A 16,512-nucleotide genomic window follows, 5' to 3' on the forward strand; every position below is an offset into this window, starting at 1 on the left:
GATCTCTCTTATAACCAATTCCTTCACGAGATACATCATACCAATCACATTTAAACAACACAACTTTGTTCCCTTCAGTATATTGAAGTTCAACAATGTCTGTTAGTTGTCCATAATAAGGCACATTGCAACTTTGATCCTCCCCTCTCACCATAACTCCATTATTTTGTGTTCTTTTACTTTCATCGCATTGATTTGTATGAAATCTAAACCCGTTAACATTGTAACCACGATAAAAAACAGCCCTTTTCTCAGGACCCCGAGCTAATGAAAGCATATGCCCATCAACTTGCTTTGTATTATATAAGTCGGTGATCTACAATAAAACCTAAATAAGGTTAAACTCAAGTTGTAGTAATTAAAATATAAACAAACATACATTTTCAAAATAAACCACTATCTTACTCTTTTTTCAAACCACGCAATAAATTCTTGTTTATGCACCTTGTCAATGTCAAGAACACCTCCATTTGTAAGGATGTTCTTATGTTCTCTGCACACAGTTAAATATTCTAATCAGTTTTAATATCATATCATGAGAATATCAAAAAAGTAATTTTTGTGAAGATCATCTTACTCAACAAATCGGTCAGCTTCGACACAATTTTGAAGAACATAAAATGTTGCTGCATTGTGAAGATCATCATTCAACTCACACCTTATTGCTTTCCCTAAATGTCGTCCAGGTGTTGAGAATATGGACAATTGAGAAGTATTTGCACATGCGGAAGTACCTCCATCATAATTTCGCTCTACCCGATTAAATTTGGTTTCTATTCCATGTAAATAGCGAGAACAAAATGTTAGACATTCATCTGCTAAATACTTTTCTGCAATAGACCCTTCTGCGTGTGCCTTATTACGGACATAATTCTTAAGCTTGCGCAAATACCTATATTTGAAGGCATAATATGAAATTTTATCAAAAATAAAATATTAGTGTGCAATTGTAATTTAGATTATAATGAAATTTTGTAAACTTTACCTCTCAACTGGATACATCCATCTGTATTGCACTGGACCTGCAACTTTAGCTTCCCAAGATAGGTGAATGGCCAAGTGAACCATTACATCAAAGAAAGAAGGTGGAAAAATTTGTTCTAATTTGCAGAGGGTTATTGCAATTTGGGTTTCAAGACGATCCAAATCATCCACTCGTAACACTTTAGAACACAATTCTTTGAAAAAGTTACTTAACTCAGTCAAAGCATCAGATACGTTTTTAGGTAAAAAGTCACGCACTGCAAGTGGGAGTAATCTTTCTAGGAAAACATGACAATCATGAGTCTTCATACCAGAAATTTTTCTCTCCTCAATATTCACACATCGAGATAAATTTGCAGAATAGCCATCTGGAAATTTAAGATTTTTTAGCCATAAGCATATGGCCCTTTTCTCATCATTTGACAGTGTATAGCAAGCTGGGGGTAGCTCTATCTTCCCATTAACCTCTATGGGGTGGAGCGTATGTCGTATACCCATTTCTTTTAGATCAAGACGAGTGCTTAAAGAATCCTTCGTCTTATCTTTAATATTCATAATTGTCCCAATCACATTGTCAAATATATTTTTTTCAACATGCATCACATCCAAATTGTGACGTAACAAAAGTGTTCTCCAATATGGCAATTCAAAAAAAATGCTATGCTTCTTCCAATTATGAAACTGCCCATGCCCTTCTAGAAATTGCTTTTTCTGGCCTTTCCCAAATATAATTGGCTTTAATGGACGAATTTGTTTTAACACATCATCACCAGATAACCGTTTGGGTGCTGTCTTCCTTTCTTTTTTACCATTAAATTGTGACTTCTTATTACGCCATTTGTGGTCTAAGGCCAAAAAACGACGATGTCCCATATAACATATCTTATATCCATTTCGTAACCTGCAATGAGTAGTTTCATTATGACAACAAGGACACGCCAAATTTCCCTTTGTACTCCAACCAGAAATAACAGCATATGCAGGAAAGTCATGGATAGTCCACAACACTGCTGCTCTCATCTGAAAGTTCTCCTTTGTTGAAGCATCATATGTACACACCCCATCTTCCCACAATTCTTTCAGCTCATTAATCAACGGCCTCAAGAATACATCAATGTCATTCCCAGGACCCTTTGGACCTGGTATAAGTAATGACATCAATGAGTAAGGCTCTTTCATGCACATCCAAGGGGGAAGATTATATGGAAATAAGATAATAGGCCAGACACTGTATTTAATACTCATATTTCCAAATGGGTTAAACCCATCTGTAGCTAGTCCAAGCCTAACATTACGGGGATCCATTGCGAATGACTCATGAATTTGGTCAAATTTTTTCCAAGCTTCACAATCTGCTGGATGTCGTAACACTCCATCATTAACACGTTTTTCATGGTGCCATTTCACATCCGCAGCAGTCTTTGTTGACATAAACAATCGTTGTAACCTTGATTTAAGTGGAAAATACCGCAAAACTTTCCATGGTACCTTTTTATTTTTCATGAATTAGAAAGCAAATTAGGTTGCAATATATATAAGACAGCAGAAATAAAATAAAAAATAAAATAAAAAATCAAACATTTACATCTTTTTTTTTTTTTATAATCTGGATCAACACTGAGCAAATAAAAAAAAAAGTTGGGCCTTAACCTCCACCCAGTTCTTATGGAGAGAGGAGGTTCCATTTGAAAAACAGGTCATTGTCACCTATTTCCAATACTCATGCTGAGAAACAGAAATCAGTATGCCTTTCAAACATGTTGGTCTTTCTACATAGAAATCACTAGTATAAATTCATAGACATGAGAGAGAGAGAGAGAGAGTATTATCCCCAATCATAATACTTTCGCTTGGCAAACAGAAAAATCCCCAATCATATGTTCGATATTACACAAAGTTTCCCATGTTATTAATCAGTTATCAACTAGACATCATCCGCAGCATTAATGCATTATTATCACTACTATTACACATCCTTAACTTTCAAGGCAATATTTCTTCCACTTAAGAAGTTTTCTTTTCAAAGGAAATCAAAAAAGATTCTAAGTATGATGAGTTCCAATGAGTAAACCCTGTATCCTCGGCAAATAACATGAATAACAATTCTGGTCATGAACATGAGTGGTGATTTCTTTCGTTACCAGCCTCCGATCAACAGATTCAACACACATAGATGTTTTGAGTACCATGTCAAACTCATTTAAGCTGATAGCATACAATGTCACTAACTCAACCATCAATTGTGACAAAATCATAACTTACCTTAAATATATAAACCTCTAAAACATTGTCTAAGCTTGTGCAAAATTTAAAATTGGTACCCAACAAATTATTGCAAGAAAATTTAAGTCACATATATGGCCACAAGTAATCAGGCATATCAATTGGCAGCTCAGATTTCAACAATCATAAATAAATAAACAAATAAGAAAGAAGGAAACAGTCAATTATTAATAGAGTAATAATTTGGATCATGTTAAAGCTGCCAAAAGGAGGAGACAGGGATCAAAAGATATTATGATGATGATAAAAACAGAAGGAAAAAAGCTAACATCAAAACTCTTCTATTTCTTAAAGTAGCAGATAAGAAAGAGGGATTAAACTGATGGCAACTTCATGTGCAATCGTTTCACAAAGAACATCAGGCGAAAGGACATATAGTTAGTTTATAATTCCGTTTTTAGCCACCTGCAATTTTTCCAGCTCAATTCCTCCTATCCGTCATTAAACAATAAGCATTTAATCATAACACAATGTATTAACAGTACTTAAAATACATAAATTTGCATATTGTCAGACTGATCATTCACATCTAAAAATTTTATTCAATTGAAAAAATATTTACTAGATATCTAACTGAAACAAAAACAAAGAGATACATAACAATCATATGCAATCTACTTCTTCAAACTATATCTCATATTTCCCGTAAAGATACAGTAATTTTTGAATGTAACAGACCCATGTTCCTTCTTAAACTCTTCTAGCTTTTGGCGAAGGCGACGAAGAATTTCAGGTAACACACGTCTTGGGTTTTCCCGTAACTCATCACCTTTGACATTACAGTGTGTCTCAATGCATTTAATATGCTTTGTATTAAAGTAGTAGTCTTCCACTATGATAGGCTCCTCCAATGACTTACCCTGTATCTCATTCATTAACCACTCTGCACACTCTATTGTTGATCTTATAGGTGTTAGGAACCTATCCCGATCATATTTCAGGTCTTCAAAATCCTCACAAACTTTCTGCTCCTTGCTTTTTTTTATTCTTTTTATAGAGTAATCCAAATTGGCGCACACCAAAGTGCCATTCGAAATCCAGTAACTAGGTGTAGCTTTTGTACACTTAGAGAGGTCAGGTTCATGGTCTTCATCATCCTTAGTTATAAGCTTTTGCCTCTGTTGGCCTTTATGAGATGGTTTTGCTTTTTCACCACTACCACCACCAGCAGCAGACATATGAGAGCCTTTACACTTTTTTTGCGCCAAGTCCAATGAATTCTCACATAATGCTGGAACAGCATGAGCAGGAGCGAGAAATCCACAAAAATTATCATCCCTCACATACTTTTGCCACTGTTGGCCTTTACGAGACGATTTCACTTCATCACCAATACCACAACCAGTAGACAAATGAGACCCTTTACGCTTTTTTTGGCCTGAGCCCAATGAACTCTCACATAATACACCAGCAGGAGGAGCAGGAAACCCACCCAAATTCTCACAATATTTGATAAAATTATGCAATTCATCCACGAAACCCAGAGGACAGCTTCCAAGAACACTATCAAGTCCTATATGTCCAGAAGTGTAGCAGTGAATACGCTCCAAAAAGTAGTTGTAATGATAATCCGACCCACGTAAACAGCTTTGAATCTTCTTGAACAGAGAATTTCCTTGCTGGGACAAAGCTTGCAAGTCAAAAGAACATGACTTATTGGTAGTGGTTTCATTAGGAACCGAATTTGAAACAAAGCTAAAGAATTCATGGAACAGATCAGGGTGGTCCTTGAAAAGATCGTGGATCTTTTTACAAAGCCGACTCATATCCTGTTGCCCTTTACCCTTACCCTTATGGAATGATGTGAGCAAAACCAAGAACGACTCATAAATGCTATCGTCATCTGCGAACCGAGCTCGAACCTTATTAATCAACGAACTTGCTTTCCGAAGCCAGAAATCCAATTCGTTTTTCATGTTTGATTAGCAATAATACACATTGCCAACAGGTCAGTTATAATCACAAAAAAGAAAAAAAGAAAAAAAATGGAAGCCTTAGAGCACAGGGAAAGAGAGAGAGTCTCAGAAAGTGAAAGAAAGATTGCAATTGATAGGATATGAGAATTAGGGTTAGAGGTAATAGTGAAATATATAAAAGAAATTTGGAAGTCTTGGAGCACAAGGAAAGAGAGTGAGAGTCGAAGTTTGGCAACCTTAACCTTAACCGCCTTAAGCTGATTAGTGAAAATTTGAAATCGGAAACGGAAGTCGTTACTTAAGACCATGTAAACTTCCTTTTTTTGGGGGGAGATAGACTAAATTATAGTGTTTTGAGTTTTCCGTTAACCATAAAATAGTCTAGATATTTGTCACCGTTAAGGTTTAGATAAATGTGGTTTTTATTTATATAAAATTAAAATTATGCCCTTCAAAAATATTTCTAGAAAATAACATAAAATAATGGAAAAAATACATGAAATAAGAGGTAAGTTATTAAAACTGAGGTTATGAATTGACGAGTTTAATTTTGAACTTATTTTTTATATAAATTTTTTTTACATTTTATATAATTTTTTTAAGTATTTTAAATATTATAATTTTTATTAACATTTTCAAAAGCACCTGTGTATTTCATGATTTTGAAAACATTCTTTTTTAGATTAACACAAGTGAGAGGAAATGTAGTTTTGATATAACGGCACACTACAAATTTCACTAAAAAAATTAGTAAACTTTTATACATAAAACATACTTTCTTAAGCAGTGTGAAACAGTTATTCTTTTTTTTTTTTTTTTTATTAGAAACAAACACACAAGGGAGATTAGAAAAGAGGGCAATTTTCATTTTTATGGTCGAACCAAGGTTAATAATACAAATAAATATACTCATTTTTATTTATTTTTATGTTATCCCATATGTACAAATAAATATACTCATTTTTATAAATTAAAGCTTTTTATGTTATCCCATATTAAAAAAAAAAATCCCGAATTTTATATTATTTTAAAAAATACATAGTCCAATTTGTTTTCTGGGTTTATTTCTTTAACAACGGAAATGAAAGCAAGAGGGGGAGGGGGGGGGGGGGGGGGAGAGAACACTGGTGTGCATTTTTATAAACTTGTACTCCTATAAGGAAACAAACTAATATTTATAGTAATATGAGTGGCCAAGAACCAAAATTTGAATTACATGAGGATGCCTTAAAATTTGTGTGAAATGATAATTGGACGGATTATTAATGAGCTGCAACTTTTTCAAAGGAATCCAAGCAACGTCATTCAAAATATCATCTATCCATTAGGGCTCATGCCCCCCGCGATTCTAACAAAGAGCTTCGTTTCCCATGAGTGGAACCTACCAATCTTCGAAGTAGTAAGAACTACCCACAAAACTTACAAGATTCCACTTCCTTAACTCGTCTCGAGAAATTGAAAAACCTAATAGTTTAGAAAGAGGAACTACACAAACTTGGAATTGGTAGGCTCAGGGAGCTCAATCCAAGTAGTCCAAGCCTAATGAGTATGGCACAAAACTAGACTTCTTGGTTAACTTGAAGATATTTTTCTAAACTCAAGGCTAGTTAGCCAATCAAGTCCTTAATCATGCCTCTTTCGTCAAGGAAAAGACTAGAAAAACAAAAATCTCACAACTATTGCCACAACTTGCGACATGTCGAGTTATGAATGGTAGAGGTCAAATGGTAAATCCACATCTCTACCACTCATAACTCGCCAAATGGAAAGTTATGACAAAAATTGTGAAATTTTTTGTGTCTCTAACATTACTCCTTTGGTCAAAACTGTGTAGTGCAATTGAATTACACCTAGAACAGTCAAACCTCTTGTCTGAGGTGGTCTGCTTTAGCCCAAACCCCGAAGGTTGCACAGAGGTTAGCTACCAACCTTGTTTGCCTAGAAAGGAAAATTTACGATAGACCATCACCCTTACATTTATCATGACTCACTTACCATTGTTTGTATTTACTAAAAACCATGATAGGGACCTTACTCCTAACAACTATAAGGAAGACTTCTTAATATTAGATCCCTTTATCCAACTAAAGGGTTGGTGTGTTGTGAAGTTCTCCATCTAATTGAATGGTAAAATAGCCACCAAAATCCATTAGGGGAACCCTAGAAATATCCCATAAATCAGACAGAAAGACATTTGCTCTCTATTCTCTACTTTCATTCATTTTTTCTTGAAGCTTATTTTGTGTTCTTTTCACTCACTAGCCTATTGGAGTGCCTTCCACCCACCCATTGATTGGTTTCTAAGAACCCTTATTGTGGTTCCTTTTTCTATTTCACCCATATGCTTTAATGATCTAGGAAATATAAATTGTTAACAGCAATATAATTTAGATTATGAATGTATTACTTGTGGGAATTCACAAATATTTTATCATTTTGACTAATTTAAGTGCATAATCAATCATGCCATGTGTTATTAAATCTATTTTATTATTTGGTTGCATTTTGTTTCAATTCTTGCCAAAGTAATATTCCAAATAAATTGTTTTTTTTTTTTTTTGGTTAAAAAGTATTCCTAATTAATTATTAATGACATAAATTTTGGAAAAATAAATATATATAATTTTACATAAATAGTAAATTTATATCTATAGGTAATTAATACATAAAATAAATTAATTTACCTCTTTAACAAATGGTAATGAATTAAAAGCAAAAACATGGTTGGTTTTTAAATTTTAGAACATGAGTGATTTTACTCCCTAAAATTTAAATTAGGGATGGCAATGGGCAAGGTGCATTTGGATCATGGTTGCCTTGTCCCAACTTTAAGGTGAGGAAAATCCGTAAGGGTCAAGAGCAGGGAAATTACTAGAGTTCAAGGCAAGTTTGAAGGTATTTTACTAACCTTAATGAGATGTTTCCAACATTAATGAGATAAAAAATAAAATAGAAAGAAAAAAGACAGCACTAAGAATTATTAATGAGAAGGATAGGCAAGCATTTTGACAATTTTAATATAGAATGTGTATAGAAAACTAAATTATAACTAGGGTATGTATGCAAAAAATAAATTATATGTATGAATAATTCAAATATATATTAAATAAAATATATCTATATACATTTGGGATGGGACCAGCCAAGTAAAACTCATTCTTCCCCTATCACCTTTTTGAGCGAGGAAAATTCGCTAAGGACAAGGCGGTTCAAGTAGGATAGGGTGATTTTGTCCTCCCTAATTTAAAGTGATTGCTTTTAATGACTTACAAAACATGAACCGACGGAAACTAACAAATTATCATTATTCCAAAGAATCCAAACACAATAAATATTTTATATATATCTATATATATATATATATATTTCAAAACACTACGCTAAACCCATTCGTTGAAGTGAGTTTTTAATAGAAAGAAAGCATTGAGTATTGGATTGGGCTAGACTTACAAGAGAAAAGGGAAAGTCGGTGTGAATAGTGAGGGCCGGCCCATGATCCATGATCCATGATCTTATGTCTTCCATTTATGGCGGCAAAGCAATCAGAGTCCCAAACCTCTCTCGAAGCCATCCACAGCCCCACTCGTCGCTCCACCACCACCGCAAACAAGACCAATGACGATGAGCTCCCTTCTCTTCCTTCCTCTTCCAAAGCCTGACTCTCATCGCTCCGAAACCCAACCATGGCGATTGGATTCTGTTGATGAGGAGGAAGAGGTGGTTGGGCCGCCGAGACCGCCGCCGGGGCTGAGTTTCGGTGATTCGGATTCAGAGGAAGAAGAAAAAGAGAATCGGTATCGGATTTCGCTTAGTAATGATATTGTACCCAAAGCCCACACCAAGGTATCACTCTCTCTGTAACTTTTTTTTTTTTGGTTTTGAAAAATGGCTATAAATTAGTGATTTTACTTTAAAAAAAGAGTAAGGCCACGTGTTCACTAATTAAATTCTTGATAGGGTCCATTATGAATATGAGAGGATCCAGAGTACCTAACAATTTTTCCAATATTTGTTACATTTTTAACAATATCTAAGTTGACAGTTTTTTATTGGTTTTTCTCTAGGCTATTGTACATCACTTTATTATCTATCATTATTAATTCATTACTGACTTACCACAAAATAATTTGTGACACTATATTTTAGAGTTATTGAATTTGCAGTTATGTACTGTTATTTTTATTCTTGAGTTTCATATGTTAAATAGTTGGGATAATGTGTGGTTATGGCTAAATGGAACAATCTGCTTACGGTGTTAGGTATTATGTTTATGCCTCAAACTTGAAATAGAAAGGAACAATCTGAGTATAGATCAATTGTATGTTAAGCTAGCACTAGTATTTTCCATTATAATTTTATAATGGAAAGAATAAACATGCTAGCAATTATCTACTCTTTTCTGCACAATAGATGAAATCTTCAGACTCTGAATTTATCTTCTCAACTGATCTTTGCCAGTTTTCTGATGGACAGTTTTATCTGTTTACCTGACCATGAAAATAATGAAACTAAAAGAATTTGGGACACTGTCAAATTGGATTTTCCTGCTTTAGGTTAGTTTCATTCACATTCTCTTATACAACTCCTTTGTTTCACCCTCTCTGTGTTTCTTTGTATGTGTTTGCATGCAAGTCAGCATATGTGTGTTTTAGGTTCTTATTGTTTCGTCCGTATTTTTAAAAGTTAATACTGAACAATATATGGTCAATTCAACCAAACATAATTTAGTATTACAAATAAATGAAGATTGACCCTTTAAAATGGTTGTATGAGATATACAGACCTGTATGTTTTTCATGTCTGTTCCCTTCTGCTAACAGATTTTGAAAGTGTATTATCTTCATTTCTCTTATAATTATCCTTGTTTGCGTTGTTTTTGGAGGTTCAAAATTCCATTAAATGGAGATAAACTGTAAAATTCCTATGATATATAGAAATACAATGTAATTGATGCATGTTAAATATTAGATTTAAATGTAAACAAACTTATTAAAAGCTCATTGTCACCACCACCGTCTTATGGTTAGTTGGAATAGACAGCAAATGGTCATTCAATGGTATGTGTAGGTTCGTTTTTTCCCCCCTTAATTTTAAATGTAAAAAAGCATATCCATGTCTAATATGTGTTAGTGATGGGGCCATCAATGAGCTCTAACTCAAATGACCTCCTCCTCTTGCAAGAGCAAAGTGGGGAGTGAGGTAGTGATTCCAAAACAAATTGCATACATAAGTAACTTACCAGTAATACACACACAAACACAAAAATTCAGTGATAGGTTCTTTATACATCACATTGAGATGAATACATAATATATACATATAATAAATGGAAATTGGAAGGTTGCTACTAACACCCTAGCAAATATTTAGACCGCAAATTACAAATATTATGACTTAATCACTTTTAACCTAAACTAGCATTTACATCAAATGTAAGTGATTATCCGATTTCATATAGAGCAATATGAAATGCAGAATAAAAATGCAAACCACAGGAAAACACCAAATTTATTTTCAAAAAGGAAACCCCAACCACCTAGGCAGAAAAACCTCTTCACAGCACCATTGTCAAATTTCCACTAATGAATAGTTGTAATACACAGTTACAATAAATACTCAAGCCCTCCAAGCTCTTACTAATAACTGACTTTGTCAAGTACTTTGTTCACCTAGTCTTTGGAGTCCACGGGTTTAGTGGCCAATGGTAAACCCAGTCCTCTTGGGTTTGTGGTTTTGCTCCAAATGTTTTTTACACCAATCAACTCTCTAACACTCAAATATGGTGAAGAATGTGATGGTTAAAATCTCCTTTCTAGGATACGTCAATGGTAAGAGGAAAAGAGAAGAGAGAATGAACCCTCCTTGCTCTGTTTCCCACATCCTATTTCCAAAATGTGCGAGTCTTGGATTATATGACTGAGCTGGCCAAGATAAAAATTAATTTGCTGGAATTCTTTCTCTGAGCTAGTCGCAAGTAAGTCATGAGTTGCACAGTAAAAAAGATTCCTCTTTTATCTGCAGCGTGTCTATGTTGCAATCAGGGCAGGCCATGAGTTCTTCTTTCTAGCATCTTTAACCAGCACTAAAGTACATCTACAAATTTGAACATAGGAATAGAAAATTTCTCTGGAGGAAGTAATTACAAAATAGTTTGTCACAATTTTACACAGGTGTTCTCATCTTCTAAGTGTTGACCCTGCATCCTTCCTAACTTCTATTATAGATATGTATACTCTCTCTCTCTTTTCACCATTTGTAATTCTTTACTATTTTGCATGTATAAAAGAAAAGAAATAAAAATATAACAATTCCAAAAGGTAGCAGCTATTTACATCTTTAAAAAAAAAAAAATTGATAACTAATAAACTTCATTGAAAGCAGCTGCTTACTTCTTAATAACAATGACTTTATCTCTAGTTTGAGACCATGACTACTGAAATGAAAACAATAGCAAAGCACCATACACATCTTTAAGGTATATAATTGTATTTTGACCTGATTGTATTTTAAATTTCTAATACAATTTTTCATTACTTATCAAAATGGAAAAAAGTGCATAATACTTTCATGGCACAAACACCAAAGAAAGGAAAATATGAAGATTGTCTTGGTGAGGGGCGATGGCTAGCCTTTCAGGATGGAGAAGCACTTTTGTTTGCCTACTTCTTGCCTGAAACTGGGATGCACTTTACAAGACAACCAATTGGCCATGACAAAGCTGCAAGCCCAATGCAAGCACCCCATTGGCCCCAATTAAGTCTCTCAGTATTGGCAAACTTCTTCAGAAACTCCACCATCACCAGTTGAAGAACTATGGTGATACCAATAATGGCTAAAAACAGCTTATTTTTAAGTATCCCTTTGAATATGTTCTTCTTTTCCAATTTTCTTGCATTAAATTCATTGAAAACTTGGCAAAGGACAAAAGTATTGAAAATAAGGGTGTTCTTAACATTCTCATTTACACCAAATATGAATTTTCCCCTAAATTGTAAAAACAATAAGGTGGTTACCTGATACATGGCTTGAGCCATGAGATTCCTCCACATAATTTTGGTTATAAGTGGCTCTGATCGACCAACTGATGGCTTTGACATAAGATCATTAGTGGGTTTCTCTGTTGCTAATGCTAAAGCTCCCAATGTGTCCATTATTAGATTCACCCATAATAGTTGAACTGCAGTTAGTGGGACCTTACCAGAAGAAATAGCTGCAACAAGGTTGATGACAAGGGCAGCAACGTTCACTGTAAGCTGAAATTGAAGAAACTTTTGAATGTTGGTATATACAGCCCTTCCCCACCTCAATACTGTCACTACAGAAGTAAAATTATCATCCAAGATGACTATATCTGAACTTTCTTTGGCCACTTCAGTTCCCTGGATTCCCATTGAAAGTCCAATGTCTGCTTCCTTTAGAGCAGGTGCATCATTGGTTCCATCACCTGTGACTGCAACAACATGACCTTTCTGCTTCAAGCATTGAACCATCAGAAGCTTGTCAAAAGGGGATGACCTCGCCATTACATGGATTTTATCAACCTTTTCCATTCTCTCTTCGGGTGAGTAATTCCTGAATTGTACCCCTTCAATTACAGCATCATCATCCAAATCTTCATCAGGATTGAGAATCTTGCATTCAAAAGCTATAGCCTTTGCTGTGTGCACATTGTCACCAGTTATCATTTTGATATTCACCCCAGCAGCTCTACAAGACTCCACAGCAGTACTGACTCCTGGTCGACATGGATCCTTCAAGCCAACTAAGCCTAATAATGTCAGTCCATTTTCTTCAAGCTTCTCAAGAACTTGTCCACTTTCTTCTGCGACTTCTTTGTGGGCAAAGGCAATGCATCGTAGACTATTTTGTGCCATATTCTTAATTATAGTCCCAAATTGCAACCTTTCTTCCTCATCCATTACATTTAGCACCCCTGCTCTATCATAATAAGTTGAACACGTAGCCAATATCATTTCGGCAGCTCCCTTCCAATGAGTATGAATGGTCTTTTCATTGTTTCTCTTCACTAAAACCCCACTTCTCTTTTTCGCCGAATTGAATGCCTCTACATGGATTATGTGATAATCTTGCTTTACTTCTTCAATACTCATACCCAAATTAAATACAGCCCAAGAAAGAATTGCTTTCTCAGTTGGGCTACCTGAAATCTCTAGAACTAATGTAGAATTTGGTTTGTAAATTGTACCAGTTGTGTTTAAGCCAACTGCTTGTTGTAGTAGTTTGAGTATATTACCTGTCAAATTCGGATAATTGTCATCTTCTACGGCCTCCTTTCCGAGCCAAAATTTTGTAACTTTCATTTCGTTTAGTGTAAGGGTGCCCGTTTTGTCTGTGCAAATTGTTGTGGCCGAGCCCATTGTCTCACAAGAAGATAATTTTCTGACCATAGCATGATCAGCCATCATGCACTTCATAGAATAAGCTAGAGTTAGAGTAACAGCCAGAGGCAAACCTTCCGGAATAGCCACTACAATAATAGTGACAGCCGCTGACACAATGCTCACCACAGCATTCATCACATCATCAAACTTGGTCTTACTGCCATTGAATTCCTTGTTTCCCTTGTCATCTCTGGTGTTTCCTGTGAAATACCGAATGAGCATAACAACAAGAACAAGTGCAGCCACCACCAGCCCAACTTTCCCAATATAAGAAGCTAACTTGTTGAGGCGTGCTTGCAGTGGCGTCTCCTCATTTGAGTCACGGTTTATTGAACTCATCATCTGGCCCCACAGAGTGTTCATGCCCACAGAAGTAACAAGCATGAAACCAAAGCCATCTGTGACCTTTGTGCCTGATAACATAAAGGGATTCCCTTCATCAATCTGAATGTGATCACTTTCACCAGTCATGCTAGACTCATCCAGCTTCAAGGAATGCCCTTCCAAGAACAACCCGTCTGCGGGAATCTGATCACCAATCTTTAAGCACACAATATCGCCCACAACAACATAAAATATTGATATAGGTTGGCGCCTCCCATCTCTCACAACTTCCACTTTTACATCACTGCTCTTTGTTGAGAGCTTCTGAAATTGCCTAGATTGCTTGAAATCACTCACTGCTGAAACAGAAACGACCAAAACCACAGCAACAATGATACTCCCGCCATCATACCAACCATCTTTCCAGCCATGTTGCTTGATACCAAAGGCAAGAGACAGCACAGCACATGCCAAAAGTATTAAAATAGTTGTATCTTTCAGTGCCTCATACACAAATCTGAGAAACTTTTTTGCTGGTGGTTTTTGGTATTTATTGGCACCAAAAACATTCTGTCTATGAATAAGATCAGCCTCATCACCATGGATACCACTTTTTACATTAGTTTCAAGAATTAAAGCGACTTCTTTAACCCCACCAAACTGACTCAAAGACTCAAAGTTTTTGTCCCTTACAGTGTCACTAAGCTTTTTTGTATCGACAGTGAGCAACGAAGAAATGGATTTACAATGCATGTCAATGGCAACGTAAGAGAGGGTGCGCAAGAGAGGGCCATCTTTGTCAAAAGCTTTCTTGTTCAAAGAAGCAAGAACTCTGGTGATGTATATGACAGTGAAAGCCAACCGCCATCTCCGCTTGTGGGTCTTGGAGACTGACCAGTCTTCTTCATCGCATATGGCTATCTCGTCAGGTTTTCGAAACCTCAAAGTAGACATGGCCATGGAGTCTAGTAAGTAGAGAGAGAAGGAAAGTGCAAACAGAGGCTAAAAAGCACAAAGAGAATTTAGCCGTTTATGGAAAAAATAATTATCAAAGTGCAAAGAGAGTCGCAATGTGTTTTGGGATGTATAAAAAATCACGAGTGATGCTTATAACAATTTCTTTTGTATGTGTGGTTGTTATTAGGTTTGAAGAACTTATGAATTATGATAGAAGAAATGTCTACTAATGCTACAAATATGGTCCAAGTCTGAGAATAACTTAACTATAACTTAACTTCTCCAGAGGGGAAAAGGAACAAAATTAAAGCATCGACTTGGAGTACAAGACTTTCATAGAATATATATATAGTTATTTATAATTCAATAGTTATAATAGGAAATAGAGATTTGAACTTTAAATGTCTCTATTAAAAATACCAGGAAGTGCCAATTAGTTGAGGTACACAGTTCTTGGCAACTTATTCCTAGTTATAACTTATAACCAAGGAAAAATGCCTATTTTGTTTTGTTCTAAAGTAAGAGATAAATTCCTTAACGCGTTAATATTCCTTAGTATGCTTTCTCTTATATTCCACCAATCTCACTACAATATGATTTCAGGGAACTTGCTTCAAAGCAAAAGGCCGTCTTTTGGAATCATTCACTTATAGAGGGCAAATGACAGCCACTTTTTTAGATTTTCTAGCTTTGTGATCGCTAGTTTAGACTTGTTTGGGAAAACAATGTAGGGCCGACCCAATGCATTTTGGGGTCTTAAGGAAAAAAAATTTAAGTAGGCTTTTTCTTATATTTAAACATTAATTAAATAAAAATTTATTTAACTTTTTATTATGAGCATTGAAATTAACAAATTTGAATGAAAAAAAAAATATATTGATTCTTATTTCTTCAAGATAAAGAGAGAAGGGATGAGTTTGTTCACCTTTCATGTATTTGAAAGATTGAAATTTTTTGCTTTTAAACTGTGACAAATAGAGTAAAACACATTATTATAGTGCACAGCATTAGAAGAGGGGATAATTTCTTTAAAGTAATTTTTGTTGAGTTAACATTTTCAGCCTAAATTTACCTAAATTAACTTTTTATAGTATGAGATAGATAAATAACGCATTCTATTGGCTATTAAAGGAGACCTTAAAAAAATTTCAATTGAGAGGTCTTATTATTATTATTATTATTATTATTATTATTTTCTATATTGTAATTAGATAGATAAACATAATATTTACTATTATATAAAAGGAGCATTCTTCCATTTGAGGTCTTAGGCTATTGCCTATATTGGCTGGCTAAAAGGTTAAGCCTGAGAGAGTATATAATTCATACAGCATTAAGTGCAAACTACTAAGTTTAATGTGAAGAACGACTTTCACAATTGAATATAAGTTGTTGAAATAGCAATCACTAGCTTAGGTTATATATGTCTCTTAAAAATAAATTAAAAATTAAATATTTTTTAGAATACTAAATTTTTTTAACACACACACGGGAAGATGGGAGAATGTCTTAAAGAAACTAACAGTAGTGTATATCTAAAAAGGCCTAACTCTTAGATACACAGCACATTCAGAGCTTGGACTATAATACTTTTTTCTCATTTTAAAATAATAATAATAATTATATGAGTTCACCCAGTAGGTGGA

At 34.8% G+C, this 16,512-nt stretch overlaps 2 protein-coding genes across 3 annotated transcripts; both read right to left on the minus strand.

The window, feature by feature from the left end:
• Window positions 1-414: 414 nt before the first annotated feature.
• LOC126698619 (uncharacterized) lies at window positions 415-2,382 on the minus strand. 2 transcript variants are annotated; one of them, XM_050395974.1, is made up of 2 exons: window positions 986-2,382; window positions 415-892 (listed from the first exon to the last, which is right to left on the minus strand). In XM_050395974.1, the coding sequence occupies exons 1-2, from the start codon at window positions 2,287-2,289 to the stop codon at window positions 574-576; spliced, it is 1,623 nt and encodes a 540-aa protein (XP_050251931.1). In that variant the 5' UTR covers window positions 2,290-2,382; the 3' UTR covers window positions 415-573. The 2 variants fall into 2 exon arrangements, with proteins under 2 accessions (XP_050251931.1, XP_050251932.1); XM_050395975.1 differs by having other exon boundaries at window positions 587-773.
• Window positions 2,383-11,534: 9,152 nt separating this feature from the next.
• On the minus strand, window positions 11,535-15,155 carry LOC126698620 (calcium-transporting ATPase 12, plasma membrane-type-like). Its single transcript, XM_050395976.1, has one exon. The coding sequence runs from the start codon at window positions 14,867-14,869 to the stop codon at window positions 11,843-11,845; it is 3,027 nt and encodes a 1,008-aa protein (XP_050251933.1). The 5' UTR covers window positions 14,870-15,155; the 3' UTR covers window positions 11,535-11,842.
• Window positions 15,156-16,512: the final 1,357 nt, after the last annotated feature.

This window comes from Quercus robur, chromosome 9, assembly GCF_932294415.1.
Source record: "Quercus robur chromosome 9, dhQueRobu3.1, whole genome shotgun sequence".
NCBI classification, from domain to species: Eukaryota; Viridiplantae; Streptophyta; class Magnoliopsida; order Fagales; family Fagaceae; genus Quercus; species Quercus robur.

What these genes read in the sequence shown, in the direction of transcription:
- LOC126698619 (XM_050395974.1), bottom strand. Translation starts at nt 2,289, where the DNA reads ATGGATCCCCGTAATGTTAGGCTTGGACTAGCTACAGATGGGTTTAAC. An exon ending in TGGATGTATCCAGTTGAGAG is followed by an intron (nt 893 to 985) that starts GTAAAGTTTACA and finishes CTTCAAATATAG; the next exon opens with GTATTTGCGCAAGCTTAAGA.
- LOC126698620 (XM_050395976.1), bottom strand. Translation starts at nt 14,869, where the DNA reads ATGGCCATGTCTACTTTGAGGTTTCGAAAACCTGACGAGATAGCCATA.